The sequence below is a fragment of the Dermacentor albipictus genome, chromosome 5 (assembly GCF_038994185.2).
Source record: "Dermacentor albipictus isolate Rhodes 1998 colony chromosome 5, USDA_Dalb.pri_finalv2, whole genome shotgun sequence".
Taxonomy (NCBI): domain Eukaryota; kingdom Metazoa; phylum Arthropoda; class Arachnida; order Ixodida; family Ixodidae; genus Dermacentor; species Dermacentor albipictus.
This window is the reverse complement of record NC_091825.1, coordinates 111693470-111721299: the sequence shown is the minus strand read 5'-3', so window position 1 is coordinate 111721299 and position 27830 is coordinate 111693470. Positions and strand designations below refer to the sequence as shown.

Below are 27830 nucleotides of genomic sequence, written 5' to 3'. Positions count from 1 at the left end.
CTCAAGTCAGCAAGAACCTACAAGCGACGCCAGTTCAAAGCGCGTGGCTAACCGCCTAGCAAATCCTCTCTGATTCGTACAATGTTCCACTCCGTTCGTGTCGCTGATTCGATTGTGTGAGTTTCGAAAGAACTTTAAGTTAGAGCCCTTAAATAACTTTTTTATTAAGAAAACGTTATTAAGTTACTCTGGCAAAACTGTTTGACGTTCGTAGAGATGAGGTTGCCTTGGAATAGAGTGAGAGAGAGAGAGAGAGGATGATAAATGAAATGCAGGGAGGTTAACCAGGACTAACACTGGTTCGCTACTTTACAATGGGGGAAAGGGAAAAGAGGAGGGAAAAATTAGGAGAAGAAGAGAAAGTGCACTGTAAATATCGCCGACGAGGTAACAGTTTACCGCTCTCTATCACTGACGGTCACTCATTCCGGATCACAGACGGTCACTCAATCCGCTAGCTTTCAAAAATCACAACAGCGCTTTTGCGGCGTTTTATAACTCTGCTATATAAAATTCTCAAGCATGCACAGCATGCCGATAGGTCTGGTAGAGTTTTTGTACCGCCTTATAAAGCATTCCCCGCTTTCTCTCACTTGTAGATTGCAACCAGGATACGTGTGAATTATCCCCTTCGTTCCCCCTTCCTGAAGCATAGGACCTATGAAGTGCTTCAATGTAAGCTTATATGCCCGATGCGAAACGCATGTCTCGGTTCTATGAGGAGAACGACAACGAAGACAATCAGCAGTGTGGCGAAGGCGACGGCGCAGGCTTTCTAGGCTAAGCTATCCACCATACTGGCGGCTGCTCGATACTTTGTAAATAGCTTGCAAATACACTTTCTTCCGTCTATCTACGTGTGGCAGTATAGATAGCCTTAAACACTGAACCTAAAGAAGTTATACCGGATGTATTCGATGAAAGCTATGTCATATCTCGGGAACTGTGGCCATGAACCGCTTTCAATATGAACAGTGCATAGAGATAGAGAGGGAATGAAAGAAACAAAGAAAGAAGGACAAATATGTATATATACATAAAAGAAAACAAAAGTTGCCAAGGCCGTGTGTCACGATACCGCCCCTTGTCTTTGGTGTACAACAGCTACACGTGTACGAAGGTCCCTCGCGATGCTCCTCGCGTGCTCCGTCCTAACATCCGTCCCGGCGTGGAATATTCTCACGTCGCGTGCGGATCGTGGCGTGGCCGCTACTCCCGCGGCTGTCGTTTGCGGAATGTGGACGTGAGCCAGGCCGTGTCGTGTCCGACGCGAAGCGGCGACCGAGGCAACCACCAACGCCATGTTATACTACAGACTCGTTGGCCGTCGAAGTCCCCCCGCCGCCTCCAGTTCCTCCCCTCTTCATTGGAGGCTTCGTGATCGATGCGGTCCGGTGCCCACAGCGAGGCTGGACCGCTCACGCCTTCCTTCGAGGCGCCGCGGCGGGCGCGGGACACGGCGCTTAATCACGGTGGCCCGACGCATGCGCATGCCCTCCCCCTCCCCTCCCCCCCTCTCTTGCATTTACACCGCACCGCCTGCGTCTGTCTAGGCACTCTTCGATCCCGAACACCCACCTCCCAATCAGTGGCCAGCCTCTACTCCTCTGCACCGTCTATTAAATGCCGGCTGAAGGAAGAAAGAAAGCAAGAAATGAAGAATGGAAGACCACGCAGAAAGAAAAAAAAGAAAGAAAGAAAGAAAGAAAGAAGGAAGGAAAGAAAGAAAGGAAGAAAGGAAGAAAGAAAGAAAGGAATACCGGGCCGTCGCGCTGGGACAAACTCGACCGGGGGTCTCGTGCGGACGACATTATTCTCCGATAAGGGTGTCAATTCGGGCAAATTGGTTACGGTCGTGTTGAATTGGCCTTTAGCGCCAAGTGACAATACGACAAGAACGGAAATTTTGGAGGACAAGCGAAGCGGTTTAGGTGTCTCAATTCCTTTTCTTGTGTCCGTGTCTGTTGGTGTCGACAACATATTACGGAGGTATATTCTCGGTGTGCTATGTATGTGCATGGGCTAACGTTGCTCCGCAGGCTAAAGCTGGGCTAATTCCGGCGTCGACGATATCACGAAAGACGGTATCTGACGGTATCTCAAAGACGGTAAATCCGACGAAAATTATAGGGTCATCAGAAATGGAGCGATCGGACGCGCGCATTACGCTGCGTAGATATCACAAACGAAGAAAGAAGAAAAAAGTAAGAAAATGCCTAATGCGGACGACTCGAGTAAGCATATGCGTTGATGGGAGATAAATGCGCTATCGTGACTGTAACACAGCGCATTATTCAGTATTATTCAGTCTGGCACATTCAAGGACTTGCATTTTGTGAGATCCGATGACTTAATCGCCGTGGGCGCCGTAGAGGTTTTGTATTTACTATGGCGAAGGCAACGCGGGATAGCAAAGTTCCTTAGCGGGCCGCCAAGGACACCCACGTTGAAGCTTAGTGCATATCAGTGATCGCGCGCCTGAAGATTATGTGCGAGACCTGACTAGGTGAACAGAGGCTGTGTTGCTATCAAGTGCCTGCATGTAATCAAGGGGAGGCGGCGTTTTTTAGCGCATAAGTCATTAGCGAAGGTTTCATAACGTGAATGCGCGAAGTCAAACGTTAGAGGTGCTAAAGAGTAACGCTTAATCACTTTACACTGGTTAGTTACGCTTTCATAACTATTTTCATTTATTTGCCAGAAAATGGTTGGTTATTACTCATTTAGATCGGAAAGTGAGCGAGCTGGTAGGCGTTTATATTAATGTTTACGCAGCACTCGCACTTGGACGAAGGACTTTACCCATTAACTGGCAAGATAGGAGTAAGAAAGACCTTACCTAGAATGTTTTTATTGCTTTATTTTTTTCTGATATTGTTCCAATACATGCCAAATGAAATATGGAGGGGTTTCTCTGACGACTAAGTGAGATACAGCGGGTCAAAAATGTTGTTGACTAGTTGGTTAGAAGGAAATTTATGGTCCAAAACTCGTGTTTGGTACCCGCTTTGACAAAGTAAATGCGTTGCTCTCGGGATACACCTCAATGGAGAAAAAGAAAGAATAGCTTTCTTAAAGGAAAACAAAAAATTCCATTAACGATAATATGACCACCATGTCCACTAAGAGAATACCGACGAGGTCTTCGATTTTTTCACCGAAACATCTGCTGCTGCCCGCAGTCGCCATTTTTGTGATCACCACTGTTGAGCAGGCACATAAATTAAGGTATATTGAAAGGAACAGACTAATATTTGGCTGTGTATAGTGCTTGCAGATGCATTTTTTAAAGATCGACAATATCGTTGAGCTGCTGCTTAAAGGGTTAAGGAAAGTACATTGGACATGCACAGACTATCAACTGATTTTTATTCGGAAACGCACAATGAAAGAAAAGGAACAGCGCTTAGTTAAAACACGTCACAATAAAATTCGCGAAACATTTGCAAACATTAAAGCGCACTATGAAAATTCATGCGTACCATGCCCTCTATCTCAGGCTGCCGCCACGTGCTGACCAAATATTCAAATTCTTTATCCCAGAGCCGTATTGATAGCTGACTCACTTAACGTTACCCTTCCCCAGCCCCCACCCCCTTTCTTTTTGTCTGATATGAAAGGCATGAGTTATTCCGCGCGCATGCTGCACTCTCGCCTCGATAGAACAATTGTGTATCTGAAGGCCGAGTGAACAAAACAAAACAAAACAAAAAAAAAACAGTTCCGGCGGTGAACCGCTACGTGAGAACTTGTTTTCTGCTAGCCGAACGCTTACGCTCGTTCATTCTTTTCACTTTTGCTTATGTATCTTTTTTCCCGCGAGATAACGACACCTGGTCTACGGTGCCAACTTCGTAGTCGACAGAATTAATGCACGTGCTTTTTGCCGCACCCATTTCGGGAACCCTTTAGCAGGTTGCCTTGTTTTTCGTTCACCTTGGCGCACATTCCAGCCAATTTGTTGGGCGAAAAGAAGACATCTACTCCGTAGTGCTTCGCAAATTTCTTTTTTAAACCACACCGTCGCTTGCGTCATAAGGAATAACGGCGCATCTTTTTAGCCTGCGATTGCTTTCGTCCTCTCCTGTCGGCCGTTCCTTCGCCTTTGCGGACTTCATGTTACTTTTTCCTTTTTGCAGGCTTTAGAGATAGTGCAATGAAGGAAGCCTGTTCGCTTAATCTATTCACTTGTCCCCCGAAACACAGAGAGAGAGAGAACCATCTCTTGATGATCTGAGAATCAGCATAGAAGCCGATGGGGCTTCGACGGCGATTTCTGTGTCCTTAGCTTTACTTATTTGCGATTACCCTTGTTATTTTCTTTGGTAAATTTTTTAGTGGTGTACATAAACAAACAGTTCCAATAAAGTGACTGCAAAGAAAAACAAGGAAAGAAAGAAAAATGACAAGGAAAGAAACGTAATCAACCTGAAGGCATGGCACAAGCAGACTTCTTCCCACAACGCTGGTTAATGTGGGGAAGCCACCTTTAGACATGTCGGGCTCGTACTGGCGGACACCGATGAATTAACATTGTAGGAGTTTACAGGCTTCGTATAACGCCCATAAATGAACTATCTTATTGACACAGATATGCTTATATAAGAAAAAGAAAGATATATACAATGAACGGATAGTAGAATTCACGAGAAATGTTGGGGGCAGAGTTCTGACCCCGCCTTAGAATTTTTAAGAAAGTTCTGCTGATAATGGGTATACGAGCTGCATCGACAGCAGATCGATATTTTACATTCATAGATCGATCGAAAAGGTTGGCGTGGCAAAGCATGGGATATCGGTTAACACCGAAAAAGCGGAAATGTGGAGGAGAGAGCGTTAATTGCGGTCCACAATGTTGGTTAGCTAATTAATGAATTCTATAATTTTATCTGAAGACTGAAGCATTGCAAAAAAAGCTGTGGTCTTACCACACTAACAAAGCGCAAATTGAGCAGCAGTGTCATACGTAAAAAACAGGAGAGAAGCATACACAGGAGCACTTGTCTTACACATCAATACCGGTAAGAGCCATCTAGAAAGTGAATCGATGATTATAATAATGTTTCACTCTTAAACGATAACAACGGTACATTGATGCACACCAGAAATGGGTTGAATGAAAGTGTCAGGCGACATCCTCCATCATATCCACAAAGGACCGGTCGACAGTGATCCAAGAACGCGAGTACGTTGACGACGTTATCTACTGCTTATCGACTGGGCTCAAAACAACAACGTTTCATCATGCGTGCGACGCCGCGACGACGCACACTATCAAAAAAAAAAAAAAAAGATCCACCCCTCCAATTGCGCAAGTTGGGGAGATCCCGCCCCTATATCGACATTCAGCTTCATACAAATCTTGCGTGCGACCCAACTCCGCGGCCAAACATTGACGTGTCACAACAGACCGCGCGCGCGGTCGTGTCATCGGGGTTTATATACAGCGTATACGTACAAAGCGTACGCTCACGACGATCGCGCTAGTCGATGTCTCGCGCGCGCATGCATGTTTGTGCGCATGGCGCTTAGAGCAAGGCCGAGCTGCCGCCGCCGCCGGTGTATATACAGCAGCTGCCGCGAAGGGTGCAGCCTCAACAGGAGAAGCGGGTTCCTCCTTCAAGCTCAGCAAAGGGATTAAGGCGCTTTACGCCGGGGCTCGAGACGGGCGCACCGCGGGACGTCGAAGCATTCACTTTTCGCGATGCCGCGAGTTCGCGAATAGAATAACGATAATAACGATAAAAAAGAAAAGGGACCGAGAAAACAGAATACGGGCGGCATGCACGGCTGACTTCCCCGCTCTATCGCCCGGCCACGAGCTCCTCGCGCGTGTAATCCGACGTCACGAACGGTTGGCCACGCCGGTTTGCTTCCAAGGGCACGCCGTCGCCGCTGCATCACTCGATCGGGTGAGCCCTTCTCCACCTGGACGCCGCGCATCCGTGCGGAGCGGGCATCACGAAGATGCGGCATGTCCCATTCGATTGGAGAGAAGGAGCGCGCGGAGGTGCACCCGCCCGGGAGGGTTGGGGGGGAAGGAGGGGTGCTCCCTCTTGGGTTCTTTTAGACGGAGGCCCCTGACGTTTTGTGGGCACCGTGGCCGCCGCCGCCGCCACGCCAGCCGGAACCGCGTGGCGTGTTACGGAGGCCTGACCGATCGTCCCATCGATGATCTGTGCGCACCCTGGATGCCTGAATGATCTACGGAGGAGTAGGCTTCTCTGCATTGCGTATTTGGCCATCGTTTGGTTCAAATGAAAGTGAATTTTGCTAGCCGCACATTCCGGGGCTCGTCTCTTGCGTATGATCTCGATTAACGTTTTATAACGTTTTTCTACGTTATAAGACAAGCAAAGTACTCGTGTACGCGCAGATTGCTAAAATGACTACACTACCATTAGTTTAGGAAAGACTGCTTCGCGGAAAAGCTAGCTTTACGATTGTGAGAAGACTGGGTCAAATATGTTGGGGGCGTTGATATATACCATTACTGCGGCTAACTTGCCTTCGTATTGCAATGCCCTTTGGGCGAATCAGTCATACGAATAAATATTAAGGCTCAGTTCATGCTGTTCTGACGTTGAGCACTAGGTCGTGGGTTTTACCTCTATTTCCGTTATTGGAAACGGTTCGCAAAGGCACATACACCGATTTAGGTGCATACACTGAGTTTGCACAGATTTAGATGCACGTTAAAAAGCCACAGGGAGTCAAAATTAATGCGCTCGATTACGGGGCTCTCTAATGCGAAATCTGAGCGCAGCTCTATACGTGTTTTCATTTCGCGATATATCGGCTGGCGTGGACAATCCATCGCGTGCGGCACGTTGCAAACGGAGCGAAATTTGGCGCGATTGCCTCGCTAATCGGGAGATGACGAGAGGCATCGTGTGTGTGACCTGTGGGCATGATTCACAGCAGCCCCTGCTGACAGACCTCCGCTCATACGGGGCGTTGTTTCTATACAGACGACGCGTGCTACACTGGCGCCATCTCGTAGCCATCGTCGCCGCAAAGTCCTTCTTGCGCGGCCCTAAGCTTTTCGCCAAAGCTTCCTCCTCCGTGTTCCTCCTCGCGCTCTCTTCGTTATCGTCGTCTTTCATCTCCCGCTGCTCTCCACGTTCGCTTTCATCATGGGCTGTGCTCGGTCGCTCGGTTACGACGGACAGTGCCGACGCCGACGCTAGCCGCAGGATGGATGGGTTGCATTAAAACTTTTATTGAGCGATTGTACAAGGAAAGGGCGCCTGAGAGCTGCGCTCTAAATATGAAAGACCTAAAATGAAAGACTTGTCCTCCGCACCACTCCAAACTTAGACGGAAGACCGTTTTCTTTGGAAAAGGTGATGGGACCGTGGTCTCGTATATCACAGCTGCAAACGGTCACAAAAAAAAAAAAAACGATGCTGCGATTTCTAAAGGCTGCAGGACTAAGCTACCGTCTGCGATGCAGCTCTGGGACATTTCCCTACGTCGGCGTCCTCGTCACTAGACTCTCTTTCCTCCTCTTAATCGATTCCTCATCGTTGCCCTTTCCCCAGCGCAGGGTAGCCAATAGGGCTCAGTCCTGTTTAACCTGCCTGCCTTTAATTTCTGTTTCTCTCTCTTTTTTTCTCTATCTCGTCTATAACGCGTCGCAGTTAAACTCGATGCACTGTACGCTGAAGTAACGCTGATTGCACGCGCTATTTGCGTTCTCAAATTTTCATCCTTTTATGTATTCGCCCTCGCATTGCTCGAATACAACGATATTTGCAGAGTATGCGTATCCTTGTACACGACGACCCGTTCGTACTTGCATGTATTCGACTGTGTTTGTGTTCCCCGCTTGACCCGTGCTTGTGTTGTGTTACTGACTGTGACTGACGATGTGTGTGCTGTGCTATGTGCTCTCTCTCCTCCCCATCTTTCATCGCTCCCCCCTCCCCAAATCCCGCTCCCATGTGTAGGGTAACAAACCGGTAGAGCTAAACTGGTTAACCTCCGTGCCTTTCCTTCTCCACTTTTTCCTTCCTTCCTTCATGCCTCGTGTGCTTGCTCCCTCTTCGCAGCGAGCCGGGAGGCGGCGTTCGCGCACGCAGTGGCGGCGGCCGGCGTGGTGCACGCGGTGTCCCGCGCCTGCCGCGACGGGCAGCTGGGCAGCTGCGGCTGCTCGGGCGAGCTGCGGCCCGACAACCTGCACCGCGACTGGATCTGGGGCGGGTGCGGCGACAACGTGGCCTACGGCTACCGCTTCACCGAGGGATTCGTCGACGTGCGGGAGCGCGAGCAGAACCACCCGCGCGGGTCGCTGGCCCAGGGCCGGAAGCTCATGAACCTGCACAACAACGAGGCCGGTCGGAGGGTACGTGCGCACACGACAAGCTCGCGCCTAAAAGTCAGCAGCAGCAGCGTCGGCAGTTAACAGTTAACTGCGGACGCTGCCGCCGCGCTATAGACTGGCCGCTCGAGGCACCTTGCGTGTATTCGCGGGATTCTTTCACGCTCAGAAAAAACACTTTTGCCTAGCGCGTATCGAGCTACCGAAAGCTGCATCGGGAGTTTCTCACGTTACTGTACAATTTTCTCATTGACACTTCTAATCTAATTATAATATTTAAGAAGTTAATTATGACTAACTATGTAATTAGGCCGTATGAAAAAAAAATAATCTGAGCATCTCTGATCGACGGCAAGCAACATCACCTTGATACTGTCCAGCTACGGGACATGTGCAAATTTTCCTATGTTGGTGCATGATATTTGGGACGCCCGCTATATATTGTCAGCGAGCATACCTATTTTCTTCATAAAGAAATCATAACATCATAAAACTTGTACATATTAATGCTCAGGTAGTATCTCTAAAGCGCATCGACCTCTTGATGTAGCAGGCTATTATTTCAATGGCTTATTTATTTTATTGTCCTGGGTTTAGCCTTTCGATATGCCATGGTGTATTTACGAGCATTCTGGGGCGATCCTTCAGAATGAGCATGTGCCACTGTGACAAGCGTAGGTCGGAAAACAAACAGAACTCACTGAGACTCACTCACAAGATACGTATCTTTTGCTTGGGCGTCACTCAGACTCAGCCCCACCAAAATTCTCCTCAGCCGAGATCACTCGGAATCAGACTCACCAGCAGAATTCTGGTTAGCCGGCTCACTCGGACTCGTGGGTCAGTCGGAGTCTGAGTGAGCCGACTTATGAGTGAGTTTGCCGACCTATGCACAAAAGAGGGATGGAATCCTTAAATGTACTTAAGCAAGTGTCGTATACTGTGCGTCATACATTTCTCTACACCTTTCTTCCCTCGACAACCACCATACGTCGCCTTCGTCCACGTGACATCGCTGCGCAGTGATCTCACATTGTGCGTCCAACTGATTTGGAGCTTGATTTCGGCATAACTTGTGAATGGTATGGTGTGCAAACATTGCATGAGATTACGCACTGCATAATACCAAAAATGAACACAGTTCCACGCTACGAATTTAGTTGCATAGTGTTTAACTAAGCGTTTCACTAACGCTCCACTTCACATTGATTCCAGCATAGGCGCCGGAGTGGATAATTCTTTTTAAGCGAAGCTTAATTTCTTAGCCTGTTCATGAACTTTGGAGACAAAACTAACCGCGATCGACTGCGCATGCGCACACCGACGTCAGAACTCCGTGTTTTAGCAACACTTGAAAATCGTGCCAATTGATATGTACTTTTATATATTGCTTCACGCGTGTGATATCTGACTGTTTGAACGAGGCGAGTGGGCGCCATCACTCGAGAAAAGAGGAGGAAGGACGAACGGGGCTCGCGCTGTGAATCTAACCGGTCAGCGCTGCAACCGCTGTTGCAGATATAACCTGTAAATAGTTGCTCGTCCTACTGACTCGTCCTTCGCGTAACATTGTGTATATCAAACGCGTGACCCGCCGTGGTTGCTCAGTGGCTATGGTGTTTGGCTGCTGAGCACGAGGTCGCGGGATCGAATCCCGGCCACGGCGGCCGCATTTCGATGGGGGCGAAATGCGAAAACACCCGTGTGCTTAGATTTAGGTGCACGTTAAAGAACCCCAGGTGGTCAAAATTTCCGGAATCCTCCACTACGGCGTGCCTCATAATCAGAAAGTGGTTTTGGCACGTAAAACCCCAAATATTATTATTATATCACACGCGTGTAGCAATATGTAACCAACAAATGGCTGGTTTCGAACCCGGTTGTCCAGCGCAGGAGCCCGATGCTCGAACCATTAGAGGCTACAATCTCGCGCCTAAAGCGACGAAATAAAACGCCGTTACGAATTTCTTTCGTGCAGGCCAGCGCTGTGAGAAGCTTAGTGCGTTCATGTCGCGCATGGGAACGATTTACTTGTAAAAAAAAAATAAAGCGGGAGGAGCGCTCGAATCTTTTGTCTGCACGATGAAGAGAGAAGTTACGGGACTCGTTTTCGTAGTCGAACTTTTGCTGCGCGTCTCTCATCGAACTGTGCACCTCTGTGGCGGGTTCTTGTAATGTGCGCAGCACTTCTTGTCACATGATTCAGCACGTTTTAATGTTGAATGAAACATCCGCTTGCTCCGCAAGGTCCATCGCGGTGGCTGAGAGACGCGTGATCGCCACTGAAATCTACGTCGCGCGCCGGGCCTCACGTCGTAATGCGCATATTTTGCTTTTCCGGCTCGTGAAAGCTTCGCTTTTACCACTTCCTACAGTGCGCGGTGCCGTCATGCTTTTTTTCTCTCTCTCTCTTGAAGCTTGCACCTCAGCGATTAGATGGCCTTTCAGATTTCTTGCTAATCTGTTTCATCTATCGATATGTGGCAGATCTTCCTGATGCGTATGTGCCGCCATCATCAACAACAATGTCGGGAAAGGCGGCGCGCCTACAAGAGCTAAAGCCCCTGACAAATGAGCTAATCGTGGGTCTGAGAAACGTCAGGAAAAAGGGAGTGCGATCCACCGGACATTAAAACAGAAATTCGATAACTTTTATTTAAGTAAAGATGTTAGATTAATAGACCCGCGATGTGAACAATATGGTTTGTTATTTTAATTGTCCTTTTGATGTCGCTGAATTTCCTAAAACGATGTGCATTAAAGGACTCCGGATACAGCTCGAAACACAATGAAGGATGTTGAAACGGAGATACATGCAGTTCGAAAATTTACCCGTCTGAGCCACACGTTCTACGTATAGCAAACCATCGAGGCTTCGGCGCTCTTTCATTTCGTAATACATTTGGAGCCAATTGTTAATCCCTGTTACTTCGACACATTCTGCTAAAACTTAACAGTCAATTAGACTTCTCTTTGTCCCTACGTATGCCATCGTCACCTGCTAGTTTCTTGTCACTCAGTTTCGCAACACATACCCGGACGTTCACCTAAATTACAGCCTGCAGTCTTCCCACCTAAAGTATACACCCCAGTTTTTCATGCATCTATAGTCGGATACAACTTTAGAAAAAAGGGGAGGCCCCGCCCAGATGACCGAAGCGGCGAAGTCACCGGCCGTCCGGCGCATGACGTCGGTCCAGAGTGCGCGCCCATTGGTGGATGCTCGTGTGCACCCGCCTCGGAGGAGTAAACGCCCCCTTTTTTCTAAAGTTGTATCCGACTATACATTTACGTTACATCGGTGGCGCTCAATCGACACCTCCACGTACAGCAGGTCTGTTCTGACCTGGAAGCCACCCGATAGTCGCTTTGTGGGCACAATGTCAGCCTCACTGGCCCCTGTTGTTCTCCCAGCATGCCTTGCGCATTCCAGCCGCGGGTGGTAAGGTTCACTAACCGCATCACTTTAAAGCGAACAGCTTCCTTCGTCTTTTTCGCCTTGAAGCTATTGCGAGCGCCGCACAAACCGTAAAAAATATAGCCCAGTACGCACGAGTCACTGCATTCCTTTCTCGTTTCCAAGACTTTACGATGCCTCTGTCCGTGCCGATTTCACCGTCTGTTCAGCTCCCCTTCTGTTCAGGCCTAACCACACGCCGCTAATTGAACGCGCCTGCAGCTACGCGTCAAGCGTCTGCGAGGCCGTGCGCACTAGTCCTAGAAAGAGCAGACGCACAGATCGCGCGCGCATCACGCAGTGCTTGATTTTTGTGCGTTAATTTGTGTGTACAAGACGGAAGCAAGGGGCACGCCTGTGGCCGGCACGTAAACGTTCGGCGCGGATTTTGAAGCACATTGTGGTGGTTTCGGAATGGTGCTAAGGTGCCGGTACTCACCGCTGGTTCCTTGTCGCGCTAAGGCGATCGACGCTGTCAGTAACGGAACGCTGGTCGGCTGCGTTGAGAACCGGCCTGCACTTTGGCCGGCGAAATGCAAGCACCACCTAATGAGAATAAGCACGTGACGAGATGCTTGCAGGCCGAGGTGGCTACAAATGTGACGCCCAATGCTGCCGTAACAGGCAAGTGCTCAAAGTTTTGTAGAGGTGTCATAAGGCGGGGTACATTGAATCGCGATCGAGCCCGATCGGGATCAGAGTTCTCGATCGCGATTGCCTCTTTTGCGCAAGTTAGGAATAAAGTATCTCCTCACACTTAAACACGAACGCTTCCCTCGGAGGTGATTTATAGGAGTATATGTGCTAAGCGCAATCAAGCGTTCCCTGTGCGCTCCTTGTAGATGGCTCGTCTTTCCTTTCATCACACGCGTACGGAGTCGATGACGCTTACTCTCACGTTTAACGCTTACTGAGACGCCTACCCCGGGCTCCATGTGGTCTACCCTTTAGCTGCTCGCCATCAGAGTGATCTGCACGTGCCGTGCGAGACGTGCTTTTACGCGCTCCCGTGTTCAATGTCGTAACGCTTGTGACTGTACGTCTGGGGCTGGGGATGTGTCCTCATGCAGTTTCTGACCCCCCCCCCCCCCCCCCCCCCCGCCCTCCCCAGGGTGGGTATGTTGTCAGTGCAACACAAGGGGTGTGGAAGCCTTACACGTATATATAGACGTGTCGCTCCTTATGTGTGTACATATACATCTCGTCAACGTTTTTTTTACCCTCGACAAGCATCAATACATCGCCTTCATCCTCCTGACACAGACAGCTAACAGCTGCAGGTGACGAGAATGTGCTCGTGTCATCCCCTACTGCTGCTACCTCGCTAACGCAAACAAGATTCACGTTATTCAGATTCCAATTAATGTTGTCTTGCGTCTGCGTATTTCCTTTTTGTTACTTGTCGACTTCTCCATGCGTGGTAAGAGTGCACCTGCTCGCTAACCGGTACACTGTTATTATATTGTACACCGTTACAGGCACGCTGTCATATACCTTCATATATATATATATACATAAAAGGCATACCAAGAGGAGTGGTTTGTAGAGTCACAGCTTTGGTCTCCCGTAGTTATCTCCCATCTGGCTAGCCAGGCAGCCCGTCAGTTGATTGGGATAGGTATACGCGCAGAAGCAATCCTTCACCCATTTTATTTATCACTCCTTTTTTTTTCGTTCTCAAACGACACACGCGCTTGCGCCCGTATTCACACCCCTTCTCGCATACGTCCGCCGCTCCGTATGCACACAGAACGGACAGACCCATCAATCAACCGAGTCGGATCGCCCAATCAACGTCGACCCAGAGGCGACAAAGAGGCGTGTTTAAACATTTCACGGCCACGCCGGGGCGCGCGCGTGAATCTTCACGAGTTGGCAGGAATAGAGAAAGAAAGAAAGAAAGACGAAAAGAAAGAGAGAAACTAAATGATAGAAAGAGAGGCGGTGCGTATCGGCGAGTTACTTTTACATGCGGTGGAGTGTCTAGATTCGCTCGCCCCGGCCCGAGCCGCGAAATGTCTACGGTCTGTTTCCTCCCCCCCCCCTCCCTCCCCCTCCCCCTGAGAGCAGGTGACAGACCGAAGGGTATACGAGGTCTACTGTCGTCCAGGAGCGCCTGGCTCGCTCCGTAGACCCCGAACCAGGAGGCGCCGCGCCGTTTCTTCTTTGCTGCAAATGCCTCCGTCGTCGTCGTGAGTTCAACGACTCCGCGGTGCGCTGCAGCGGCAACAGGGCCCGTCTAGCGCGCGCACGCCTCCTCCTCCTGGGGCTAGAGCGAGTTGTACGAGAGCGAGAGAGGCGCACTGCGAGGAGGGACACACACGGCACGCCGTGATTCATGGTGGGACAAAAAAATGACGCTTCGGGAGGGCACACGCGTTAGTTGCCTGCCAGCATCTCGCCCTTACTGTACTGCTGCAGCTTCTGTTGCCTTTATACACATACGCACTGCAGGCAGTGCCACTACTCGGAACTGGCGTTCCTCGGTTTTAGTTTTCTCTGTTTTTGAAAGTGGCAGCGCGGTATATATATACAACTTTGTGGCCCGCATATCTGCATAACAACGCAGCCGGAGGACAGGGCTGTCCCGGGGAGGCTTCTCGTATTTTTGCGTTTTTTTTTACCTTTTTTTATTTGTTATTTCAGCTCTTGCTCAGTATCTCGCCGCCAGCTTCGGACACTCTCGTTCCATCGTCGACGACAGTGTGTAAAACTGAAATACGACGATCTGCCTTGTTGTGGGTATAATACGGGTGCGCCTCATGAATACGCACCGATTGGGGTAATGCCTTGACCCGTGGGTCCTTCCGTCCATTCTTCTTCTTTCTTTTGGTAGATTTTTTGTTTTGTTTGCTCGTCGTATAGCTGACGTGCCCGGATTCGAGGACGCGCATGTGCGAAGGACTCGAACTTCTCGACACGCCTCGGACGGCGTGCCTAACAAATGGCTCCCCGCACGCCGAGATGAAAAGGAGGCTAAGAATCTCGTAGACATTTCCTCTTTGCCAGCATCCGATCGCTAAACGTTTAATGAAGCGCAGAACCGAAACCGGTGCACCTGTCCTTCAAGTTTTCTTCATCGTTTTCGTTTGGTTTTGTGCGTACGCACGAGTACGCAGTCTTTCGTTGGACAATGTATACGTCAAGTTCAGGCACCGCGATACCCACGTAACACAGATAATTCAAACAAGACAAAGCGATCACAAGAAGTTGTATACGAAGTGAAGTGATGAATGGTAGACGAACGAGTGAGACTCTAGACTGAAACCTACCATGAGCATTACCTACCATGAACCTACCGTGAACCTACCCTCATTCCCCTATCGGCCGTACCGACTTCAGCCTGGAAACAAGGTTTCCAGAAGGAGACCTGTCTTGTTCAAGGAACTGACGAAGGCAAGTCTTTTCGTCGAATAGTCGGCATCTGGTTTAGGCACCCGCCGCATGCTGGCTAAGTGGCGATGGCGTTCTGCTGCTGTCCAATAGGTAGCCGGTTGGCTCCCCGCAGCTGATGCTGCATTTATGATGGCGAAACGCAAGATGAAAAAGAAAACGAAGGAATAGGTGCGCGTCAAAGAACCGCAGGTGACCAAAGTTAGTCCGGAGTCCTCCAGCACGTCGTCTCGCATAGGGCGAGTGTTGCCCTGGGACGTTAAACCCAATCAATCAATCAATCAATCAATCAATCAATCAATCAATCAATCAATCAATCAATCAATCAATCAATCAATCAATGCGGCTTAATTCTCTCGTTTGACCACTGCTGTTGATCACTTCAAACACTTGGGCAGCAACAAGGTCTGAAAAGACGCGGCCTCGTGCGCCAAGTAGATCGAGCTTATGCTTAGCTTTTGACGTTTCGTGCATTCGCGGAGATAGAACGGCGGGTATTGTCACTCTGAAATCGCTTCCCGTTTTTCATGGAAGCGGCGACAACGTTCGCGAATCGCTCCTGGCTTTCGCTCCCCCCTTTTTCGTTCGCCGGTCCCTGTCGACAGTCAGCACTCGAGCACGGAAATCTCCGACAGGCCACTCAGGTCCTCACACACGGGCTGCGGGTTCTTCTGCGCTCCCTCGTCCACGGATACTTGAGCGCCCAACCAACTATGACAATTGCGCAGCGCTCTTCTCTAAACCCATTCTCAGTCGCGATTCCCGATCCGCCATCCGCGTTCTCCGGGCTGGTGAGCATTTGCATATATAGCTCGAGCGTCGAGCACGCACTCGCGTCTGGCGCGCCGAGAACGCTTGCAGCAACGAGCGAGCACGGTAGCACTCGACGAGGCTGCCATTATTCGGGTCTCGCCACTCGCGCCTTTTCGTTCTCCGTGTTTCTTTTTTCCTTTATGCTGTTTAAAAAAAATGAGGGAAACGATTCAGAAAAAGAACAAAAGAAAAAGGACGGGAGGAACCAGGGAGGCCCGTCGTAGTGGTGCAGGAGCGTCAAGCGCACGTTCTAAAAAGCTCTCGATCCGTGCTTGGCACGCTAATGAACCGTTGTCAGCAGGCCATCGCGTCAGCAGTTCGGACGGGGCGCAGCGGCTCAAGAGCGCACCGGGGTCGGGGTCGAGCGGTGACGGCGGGCGCTGTTGCGCCGGTGAAAGGGCTGGACGAGCCCCCATCGCCGCGTAACCCTCCCCTGAGCGCGCTGGGCCTTGGGCGACGTCGTTACGGGTGCGGCGCGCCCAGGCCGTGTGATGCAACAGAAGCGGAGGAATCACGCGCCACTTAGAGGAACCCGTTGGCGGAGGACTGGCGTGCGTGCACGGGTATATGCGGGCGAGCTTGGTCTGATCGGCAGGGGCACTGTTAAAGGAGTACCGAGAGGGTGTTTTCTACTTGCCCCCTCCTTTCTTTCTTTCTTTCTTTCTTTCTTTCTTTCTTTCTTTCTTTCTTTCTTTCTTTCTTTCTTTCTTTCTTTCTTTCTTTCTTTCTTTCTTTCATGAGGTTCAAGCCTCTAAAATGATAGAAAAAATGCTGGCAAACGTCAGAGCGTCCTAAATATCTTGCTGTAATACTCGTGTCTACCGAATCAGTTTCGGATTCGGCTCCCAGGGTGCGGATGACTCCCGACTAAGGTCACCAGACATCTCGATTTAGGGAGAGACTCGCACCGCTTTTACCGCCGCAGTCCCGCTGACCCACGGCTTACGTGGGGGATGGGGCTTTTGTGCCGCTTTGGTTTCTCCGGACTCCGAGTCGCCCTGAAGTAACCTGCCCGGTGGTTCGATTCGGCAGTTCGATTTCTCGGGTGTGGTGACGTCACGTTCAAAAAAAAAAATACTCGAGAGGCAGCCGGCAAAGCGCAACAGTTTCGGCAATGAGGCAGCAGCACCGGCGATTTTATAACGATTCGGAAAGCGAACTGTTCGCACCTTTCCCCTAGAACGCATGACCGCTTACGGCTCGTACGTTTTGTCGGTCCAGCACGCAATAAAACTTCCCGATGCGCTAGCTAAGGAACCGCACAAGCCAAAGCGCTTCATGCCGTCTTGCTTGTTACGCACGAGGTGTTTGAAGCACGTGGAATAATACCGAAAGGCAAGTGAAACTTTGCTGAATAACTTGGAAAAGAGTTCGCGTTGACGCAAACAAAACTTGGAACAAATAAATGTAGAATCTCCTTTCTAGCTGCGACGCCCCCTCACCGTACCTCCCTTTCCGTCCCGCTTTGGCGTCCGTGGTATCTGGTCACATTATTCATGACGTCATGACACTTTGGCTCGCTACGTTCCAGCAATCTCTGCGGCTGATATACGCGAGCGCAGTCAGAACTGCCGCCAGCACTTCTCTGTATGAACAACTTCACCATGTCTCACCTCCTGGAACACCACGTCAGCGAATTTCGCTGCGTTATGACGTCAGAATAACGTCGATAATGTACGGTCCGCTGTTTCAAGGCCAACTTTAGTACCAAATTAATACGTCTTATAAGTGCTTCTGGAGATTTATACTTTCCAAGTGAAATCCTTTTACGTGCGAAAAGAGTGTGGCAGAGCTTCGAGAAATAGGTGGTGTCCAATACGTCGCGTCTAAGACGTGTTTCTGGCTCCGCCATTGCTTCTGGCACGTGCAGTTAGCAAGAGCGTAGCCTTCGATATCGATTTCGGTTACTCAGAGGCGACCACCTGTAAGGCGTGGATTTGGACACCATCTATTCCAAGATGTGTGTCAGTACGCCTTTAATAGCGAGACGCGCGAAGAAACAGTCCCAAGTATTTTTTCGTGGCATCTGCCCGCACAATTTTGTGTCTTGTTTTTTTTCGATTTGAATGCTTGCCCTGCGACATTAAACGACCCCGATATTTAAATGTTTCTCTTGAGTGAACTTCAGAAGGGCTCCATTGTGTGAACCATAATTAAGCTACATATTTTAATCCAATGACCCACCCTCCATTACCTGCAGTTTTCACGACGAATGCATCGGCGGGCGGTGCGTTGAACTGCAACATGAATAGATGCCACTTGGTCTTGCTTAGTCAGGATATGACCGTGACAATGTCACTCATTCATTCTGCGGGCAGCGCAATGAAGTAAATACGAAGTGTAAGGCATTTCAGTGCAATAGGTCGCTCTTTTTTTTTTTTTGAACTTGTAAATTTCCCCTTGATTCCAGCATCGCGTCTCGGACGTGAAATTGAAGCCCACTCCAAAAGAAAACGCGATCGCACTTTCATTGTATTCACGTATGTTATGCCCAACAGAAGGGAACGCGATGTTACCATGCGATTAAGGTTATTCCCGCCTTATCAATAGCAAATGTGTGCTCAAACAAGAGCGGACTATTTTCCTGGTAATGTGTGAACGAAATTCTTACTTTTTTCCTTTATTTATGCGCTAGGGCCCTCGATGCATAGCCCGTTGACATTATGCACGCCTATCAAGATTCGCATGGAGCCGAGTGATTTCATGCTGTGTCACAAATGAGACAGTAAGTGGTTAATAATCGCTTTAGATCTCTTTCTTTGAAATCTATTTCTCATTTTTTAAAAAATTTTTGTACAGCATCAGCTGCCAGGTAAACCCGGAAACCATTATTTGCCTAACGCACCTACACTCACGTGCGACATTTACGAGGCGCATTTCAAAAACAAAGCTCCGATTAACATCATGGTCCAGCGCTGAAAAAAAAAAAAAAAAGGAAAGCCAGACCGAAACAACAAAATTGACAAAGAAATATTTTGGCCGCAAGGCGCGCTCTTTTCTCGCTCGCGAATCAACCCTGCAATCGCGCCGCAACTTTCTCGGTCGGTCCTTCGAATACTTCCGAGCGGCCGAGGTCCTTCGAAACGGCTTCCGAGCGCGCGTCGGAAACATTACTCCGAGCTCTCGTTCAGATATGACAAACTAGTCCTGCCGCTCTTTGCTGTGCAACTCGCCGGCCGCGTCTCACGAAGCCGCCCGTGATGGCAGCGACTGATAATCGACTGCCCCGCTTGCGCTCCGCCGCCATCCATCACGCACGCCGCCGCCGCTGCGCGGAGGCCGGCAGCGCGCGGAAAGCTGCCGCGGCGGCAGCGGCGTCGGGAGCCGTGAGAAACTGCGGCCTAGCCAACGTAAATGGACTATTCGGGAGCACGCCATTATATCGTTCGGCGAGCTCCAGAGGGCGCTCGCCGCCGACGCTTTACGCGCTCCGCGCGGCTGCAGAAGGCGTCGGCTCTACAAGACGCCGGAGAGGCGGCGAACAATGCTCATCCCGGCATGTCGTTGCCGATCTGTCACGTGGACAGGCTGTCTTCGCGCACTGTTTATCGCTCTTTCTCTTCTTCTTCTTCTTTTTTCACACGTACCATTCCACAGAGAGATAGCGAGAGAGACAGATTACACGGCGCGGAACAGGCCATCTATAGAATCTGTGAATAGAGGCGTGAGGATATTAGCTGTTCGTGACCGTTCACTCCCGTGTAAGGGCGGTTTTCGAGGGGCATGCCGAATTCTCCGTTTGCGAAGTACCCTGAATTGCCACTTGCTGCATGGCGCATGCAGGACAACTTATGAGTATGCAACCGAGCTGGAAATGTAAATTTATGCCAACTAATTCTCAAGGGTCGAAAAAAAAGGCGGTATGCTGTATGAGGACGCCCAATGTGTTCATCTCTGTTCAACGAGCATATTGGATTGCCGTCAAATGCAGGCAAGGATTCAGTGGCCGGCAGCTCTGACGGCACCCTATCTCCTAAAAAAGGCCTCAGCTTGCATACCTGAAATCGCCCGTTGATTGACTTGCATGCATGCCTATATAGCCCAGCCGATTCCTATCGGCCGTGAAACTGTGCTTATGTTAGGCCACAGCTTCACATTAATTCTCCATTGTTTGTGGTGCGAAGGATTTCGGTTACAGTACACAAGCGGTACACATGTGTGATCCGCGATAGAAGCGCACATCGGGGTACTATTTTTGATACTTCAGCATTCATAGTCTGCCATGTGTCATGAAATACATGTAAGACCAGTATTCGACACTGAAGAGTGTGCAGGGTCAAGTGCTACGTACTTGTACGTAGCTACCTCGGTGCGCCGCACGATCAGTAACAGGTGCCATTACCAGAAACCGTTTGAGTACAAACGCATGTAGCTGTCGCTCTCTCAGAGGTCTGATTCACCACTTTTTAACACTTCGTTACCGTCTGTTGGCTTCCCTGCCGGCACATAGAGGTCGAGCTACATTCTCATCACTCATCAACCCTCATCGAAACTGTATACAATGAAATTATATGCAGGATGCAAAACTTTCACCTCCGCTGAGGTGCCTAGCCTCGAACGTATCTCCCAATTCGTGGTTATATACCTAGCTTCAGGTAGTGCCGTTAAGATAATGTGACACCAGCTGAAACCGCTCACCCTGCTGTTAGATCGCCAGGCATACGGAGACCGCGCGCATATTTATACCGATGGCCCGAGTTCTCGTTTCAGCTCAGCAGCAGCTATGGTCATTCCAGTGAAAGAGGCCTCAGTTAAATTCAAAGTTTCACACATAGAAACATGACAGAACCTGTAGCCCTTCACGCTCCACTGAATTATGTTAGCGATTAACTGATTCTCTTGAAACTGTGTCTTGTTTTCTTCTTCTGAAGCAGTTTTCAGAAACGCCAATCCGGTTTATGTCACAGAACATAGGAGCAACTGGTGACCGTCTAGTCGTGTTATGCACCTTCCTGTCTGCTCGCAGTGCTCACCCTTTCCCTCTTTCTTCATATTCAACAAATTAGGTCAACACCTTTAAGAAAGCTGTTGATCTAACGTGTTGCCACGTTGTTTATGGATCTGCGCAAAGAACACCGTTTAAGCACCGGTGCATAGCATTGTTTAGCAGTTGGTGACTACGCACTTTGCACGCTGCGGTCGCCTCAGTTTTCTGATAATACGAACACTTGGAGTCAGTCAGAGGCGAAAACCAATGATAAGTTCGTCCGATTAGAGAAAACTGAAAAGTCTCTTTAGGAACTTCTTTTCTAGCACGGTCGGTCTTTAAAAGCAAAGAAAGCAATACAGAAATAGAGATCTTGCTAAAAGAAACGACTTTCAGAATGTGCTTTTAATATATCAGTTGCTTGTGGTAGGAATCAGGCGTTTGTACTGCAAGTCCCGCAGAAATGTAACTGTAGCTTGCCTGTTACTATCAATGAGTACATTTTGAGGTAATTTGGACGTTTTCTTATAACGCTATAAGGGCTGATGAGGGTTTATCAAGAGAAACATTGCTGTGAATAAGCATATCACTATTTGTGATAGCTAGCTGTGCTGTGTGAGGACAGAGGACTTTCAGACATGTGAGAAATCCCACCGCCGTCATATTCAAGACAAGGCAGAACCGTTCTTAAAGGCGGTGTCGCAACTCAAACTTTTAGACATACAGGAACCCCTATTCTCTCCTTGCCAATATGTAATTCAGTTAAAGTTGAACCACAGGCCGCTTAATTAGCCTACCAATTCATTTATCGTGCTTAGGGACACAACTTACGTTGAATGCGGACTGGGACATGCACCATTGCCACTTTACTGAATCGCAATGCAGGCGGTGATCCGTAAGATGCGCCTGACGTGCAAGTGCCACGGCGTGTCCGGGTCGTGCTCGCTGGTGACTTGCTGGAAGCAGCTGGCACCCTTCCGCGAGGTGGGCGACCACCTCAAGGACAAGTACGACAGCGCCACCGAGGTCAAGCTGAACCGGCGCGGCAAGCTGCAGGTGCGCCATCGCAAATTCAACGTGCCCACGCTCGAGGACCTCGTGTACCTGCACGAGTCGCCGGACTACTGCGTGTACAACGAGACGCTCGGTGAGTGCGGGTCTCTCCTGTCGGCACGCAAAGCTAGAAGGCGAAGCATTCGTGCACGCCTATACATGATTTTTGCCGACACGGACAGCACGTACATGCTACCACTATTTGGTGCTTTTTGATGGACCCTTGACGTTGACCAACCAGTGCAGTAAGTGCCGACTACCAGTTGTTGACATGTTAAGAGGCTTGCGGCGTTATAACGATTTCACCCCTTCTACTGGCAATGACATTATATTGGCAAGCTTTTGTGCCCAGTGTCCAGGCAGATGTAAGTGCTCTGCGAAGTGCTGTACTTTCTCGCCACCGTGAGAAACGGTATTTTGTCAAACTGGATTGCTTGCCAACAACGGTTTGTACATTGAATGCAGTGGTAGATTCTCAGTGTGTACAATGGGAACACCCGATATTGAAAGTTATTGTACGAGTATGTGTCCATCTGTGTTTCCTAAATCGCGAAAAAATGCCACGGAGAAGCCCAGTGTCCATTTTCCGATAATGAAGACTAGTAGAAACGCTGGTTCTCCAAACTCAGGTGTGGCTCTTGATCACCTCCTAAATGCACAAATTAAGTAAGGAGTCAGGCCGCCAAATATCTGCCATTTACTGCTAACAGAATGCTGTCAATAACAACTGCGTTTACATCAGCTTCAGCTGCCATGTTTCTTTCAGCTTCGCCATTGACTTTTATCACTTAAGTGCTGATTTGAGGTCGCTAGAGAGATAAGCGTTCTCTCTTACGCCACAACTTTGTTAGACACTGTGAGTTCATACTTTGCAAAAGCAACATGACCATCATCAACGACAATGTTTATGCAGGATCCCTGGGCACCATGGGACGGCGATGCAACAAGACCTCGTCGTTCACAGACGGCTGCGGTCTCATGTGCTGTGGCCGGGGTTACAACAGCCACAAGCTAAAGCTGCGCGAACGATGCAAGTGCAAGTTCCACTGGTGCTGCTACGTGGAGTGCAAGACCTGCGTCAGCGTCATCGACGCGCAGACCTGCAAATAGCGGGCTGCCCGTGCACCTCTGGCACGAATGCTGACGCTGAGAGGGAACCAGTGGCACCGAGTGACTCAAAACATTTCTGTGCGGGGCTCACTCACTTTCACCGGAGGTAGTGAACTTTCACCGAGGGACCGAAGCACTTCTGTAGCGTCAGCAGACACGAGGTCCGCAACATGTTGCACACATCTTGTATTTTTTTGCTCGCTGTTAACATGAGTACACCTGGTGGTGCGCGTCTGACCAAAGCGGGTTTACACGTGAAAGTCATTGTAGCTGTAGAGGATACGTCTCTCTGCACGGAAGACGGAAGTTTCGGAGGGATGCTTCCTTTTGTGGAAAACCGCATGTCTTAAGGATACGAGCAGAAGAATTGCACGTCTTTTGCTCGCTTTCTCCCGCGACATTGGACGGCTCGACGTACACCTGGTGAATCGACTCAGTTGGTGTTGGCAGCGCTCAGGCGGACAAATCGCCGGTCAAGCTTGCAAGGTTAAACCAACTAGGAGCAATACCGCAACCATCACTACTTTCGCCAGCAAGTGGCAATTACAAACTCATGACTCTCGCTACTTAAGGAAGGACGTTTCGGGAGCTGAAGAGAAAATACGGACAAGCAGTCATTACGTCGCTATGTTTCTGCTGCAGAAATGAAAAGTGTCAATGAGACTATTTGCTTTTGCGGCGTGTGGCCTGGCGCCAACCACCGATAACCTTGGTTTATCGATGCAGCCAATCACGAGCTCCCTGATCGAACCCAGGTAACGTCGCTGCGAAGGTATCGGAGAAGGCTTCAGCTGCCCGTCGAGGTCGTGAAATTATCCCTGTGAAGGACGTGTCTTTTGTACTGCGATCACTCAAATTGTCGTGCTAAGACTCACGAGTGAAGCGAAGCCATTGTTTGCCAAGACTTCACCTCTTCTCGCGTCACTATGACGTCTGTCTTTTTTTTTTTCTCCCGCAGAATGTTGTCTGCATGTTTGTCTCATGAATGACACCTTGAAAAATATTATTATTACTAGAAGTTGAGCGCATCGGTTTTCATCGTGTCCATCTGTCGTTCCCGTGAAAATGTGCTTCAGTTTCTCACTGATGAAAAAAAAAAAATACGCCCCGATTCATCCGATATAATCCTGTAGATTATTTATTGTGTTTTAAACTTGCACTACATGCATGGTGTAACGTTCGTGCTGCTGTTTGTATTTTGTAGTTCTAAAGTACTACAGTGTACGTTTTTGTTTCATATGTGCTCCCAGTAATGTTAAAAAGTTTACTACGGGCACACTACCCCTTGAGAAGTCGTGTTGTTGGGCGAGCTGATTCATGATACCATGTTTTTGATTGATTTGCCCATATGAACACGCCTGTGATGTATTATCATGTCTACTTACGCTCTTGATAGATTACAAAAACTTGAGAGCAGTCGTCGCATATACAGCAGTTCAAAGTGTGTGCAAACACTGGACCAAGATCCCTATACGGATATGCAAGAGTCCAACTAGTCATGGGACATGTGTCTCTGACTTGTTTGAAAGGTTTTTAAAAACGGTAAAGAGGTACTGCGCACGAATATTCATGGCCAGGGGGCAATGTCAAGGAGTCACGCTTAACGTAAAGTGAAACAAAAAGCCACGTAATATTCAAATTTGTGTTATCTGTAACATCTATGTCGCGACCAAAAAGTAATTTGGAACTTGCTGAACATTTTTGATAGCTATTTGCTATGACGGAGAAAAGCTTTGCAATGCTTGAGTTGGCTTCAAGAGGGAAATAGTCTAACTTAATTTAGAAAATTTCTAGTAGGCTACTCAGCTAGCGATGCTCGTACATTTGATTCCACATCTCTGGCGTAAAGAGCAACCACGCATAGCCAGCAGCATCAGTTTTCGCTTCTGAGTAGTTACAGACATTCAAGTTAGCCAGCATTCGGCAACAAGCATTTGTAGTTTGTGTACAGACAAAATATAAATATTTCGCAGGAGTGTGAACGGTTTCATGCTGTTAGGAAGACTAGTGTTACTTCGTGCTTGGCACAATAACCGCAGACGCCTCCCCTCCACTCCAAAAGAAGGAAGAAAATAAAAAAAATCACGATAGCAGAACTTTTGAACAACTGCATATGTGCTTTTTGAGAAGTGGTCTAGTGCTAGTTATTCTGTCGCCGACACCGTAGGAAAGCTAAACGGATATGTAGTGTAATCACACAATTTTTGACAGTGCAGTCAGCTAATCAAGCTGGGCTTGATGTACCTGCAAATTTAATTAGGTGCTTACTTCAGGAGAATCCACAGAATGCTCTTGGCAAGTCCTCATCGATCCCAAACGACACCGATTCACTATTGTAGATCGTACTGAATCATCAGACGTGCCAGTCATTTTCGTTCTGCAGGAAATAATGTCAGCGATTGATTGATTGACCAATTTATTAATTTCTTCATTCATTCGTTCATTCATTAATGGAGGTTAACACCCGACAGAAACAAGGGGGCTAGGACAGACGTTGTAGGGAAGGGCTGCCCTTCGGATTCATTCCGACTACTTGGGGTTCTTTAATGTGTACGTAAATGTAAGTACTTGAGTTTATTTTTTCTTCTTGCATTTCGTGTCACCGAAATGCCACCGCCGCGGACAGGGAACGAACCGGCGGCCTCGTATTCAGTGGTAGAACGACAGCCCGATGGGTTGAGTTTTTGACGGGCCCGCCATTATAACATGTCTGTTGCAAGGTGACAGGTGACGGGAATGTTGCACCTTTTTTTTCTTAGTATAGGTGACACTGACCGTTACACATTTGGATATAGACGATTCATGTTTCTTCTAGAAATAGGTAACCCGAAAGTCGAAACTAACTTCTCATCTAGATTCATTTATTTTATATGAAAACGCCCCCTTGACCTCCTGTCACTGAAGATTTTGGTGCTTCAGTTTAGTTGAATGACCTTTTGCTGGAGTTCGGAGCTGATGCTTCCACTTGTAGCTGATGTAGCGTTTTCCACCGCCGTGAAGAAATCCATTTTATATGCTGTCTGTAAGCCTGGTGAGGTGGCGTGGATCACCCACATGGTGAAGCGTGGCCTAATGTACAGCGTACATCGGAAGTGCGAACACCACCGCCTCTCCGCGTGCGATCAGAGCCGTATCTAAGTAACTTATTGATTGTTTCATAGCAAAACTTGTACACGGAGCTTCAAAACGATCGACAGCTTGAAAAACCGTATTCCTCATGCACTGGCTTCCCCGCTGAACGTCACCAATGAAGGCAATAAAATGCCATAATTAGCCAGAAATGGCCAATATTTGAATAAACAGTGTCCACTGAAAAAAAAAATAAACATGGAATAGAAAGAGCAGAAATAATCTGTTGACTATGAATACGACAGTAAATAGCTCCTTCAGAATAGTTGAAACAACATTGTTTAAGTTTCACAGCCAAGGTGAACCCAGCAGTGCGGCTAAGAACTCTTTCAGTAGCTCTCAGAGTCAACTGTAAAGAACGAGAGTTCCAAATGACAGAATAATTCCGTGGCTCAGGCACAGTACTTGATGCTTTCTTCCAGGGAAGTTTTGATGGTATTTATTTTAACGTTAAAGAACGACTGCGGTACCTCATAGTGATGTGATGTCCATGGTTACAGAAGCGTGTACGAACCTAATATGCGCCAAGATTTTTGTATCAAGAGGCCTCAGGAATAGCCTTCTTTCCGCAATGTAAAGCCACACCCCGAAACCCCGAAACCCTGATGAGGACTTTCACAGCAGCCGCAGAATACAAGTGAGTTATAGGACCTATAGTTCTGGTCTCACGTGGGGTGTCCGATACACTTTTGATGAATGCTGTACCAATTTCGGATGCAAGATCTTCGCAATGAAGTTACGAGCGCGCGAAATGTTCAGCTTCGTGACGAATGTGCGACACTTTTACATGCAGATGACTATAAATGTAAAGCCTGTTTCTCAGAGCTCGGAAGGGCAATTTTGTGCACTTTTCTCACCGTGAACTTTCTGCCAATCGTTCCCACTCATAATGCTTTCTTTGTTTCAATTTTATGTACATTTCTTATGCAAGGCGTAGCACCATATTGTATTTTGTAAATAAAGTTCATGTGGATATGTATACGCTTCATATTTTTCACAATAATGTGCACACATGTGATCATAGTTGATCGCATGTCCCTTTGGTATACTTTATGCGTTATTTTGCCTTTCACAGATTTTGTCGTTTGTTTCTTCTTCTTCTCTTTTACAACTGCACTTAAGAATTGAGAAAGGTGTCATCAAGATAAAGCAGCCCACGTTTACGCCAGCAGGCCACGACGATACTACCGCCGTGGAGACAGATCAACTACGGAGTTTAGGTGGCCATATTCCCGCCGCGACGAGAATGCGTAAAGTTCGCTCAGGTAATCGCTTGATCTCCCCGGAAGACCCACAGGAGACGTGCATTTCGCTCGAGTTACAAGGCAGAGGGTCAACAAGGGTATATATGGGTTAATGGCGGATATGCTTTCGTAAGCTTCTCCACAATACGCATTAATATTGCGATGTGCTTATCTAGCATCCGAAAATTAAAAAAAAATAATAATAAAACAGGCAAACGTAGACTTTCGGAGAGCTTCTGAAATTGTAATAAAGTAGGCGGCGCAGTATCTACAGGGCATCCGAGGGGCAACGGTGGGTCCCAACGGTGGATCAAACATAGAACCAGCTATGGTTTCGGCCTCGGCAAGTCACCAACCCACGGATCAGTCTGGGTTCCAGTT

General features: G+C 48.5%; 1 protein-coding gene and 1 long non-coding RNA gene across 2 annotated transcripts in view; one reads left to right on the top strand and one right to left on the bottom strand.

Annotated features, from left to right (window-relative positions):
- Nucleotides 1-27184, top strand: part of LOC139060041 (protein Wnt-5b-like) — an 82639-nt gene extending 55455 nt beyond the window's left edge. The window contains exons 4-6 of the mRNA XM_070538772.1: nucleotides 8055-8347; nucleotides 21799-22060; nucleotides 22880-27184. Of these exons, the coding sequence (XP_070394873.1) occupies nucleotides 8055-8347; nucleotides 21799-22060; nucleotides 22880-23076 (752 nt within the window). The 3' untranslated portion in view covers nucleotides 23077-27184. The remainder of the gene's footprint in view (nucleotides 1-8054; nucleotides 8348-21798; nucleotides 22061-22879) is intronic.
- LOC135897038 (uncharacterized) overlaps nucleotides 1-27830 on the bottom strand; it is a 398744-nt gene that overhangs the window by 350112 nt on the left and 20802 nt on the right. The gene's annotated exons all lie outside the window — the stretch shown is intronic.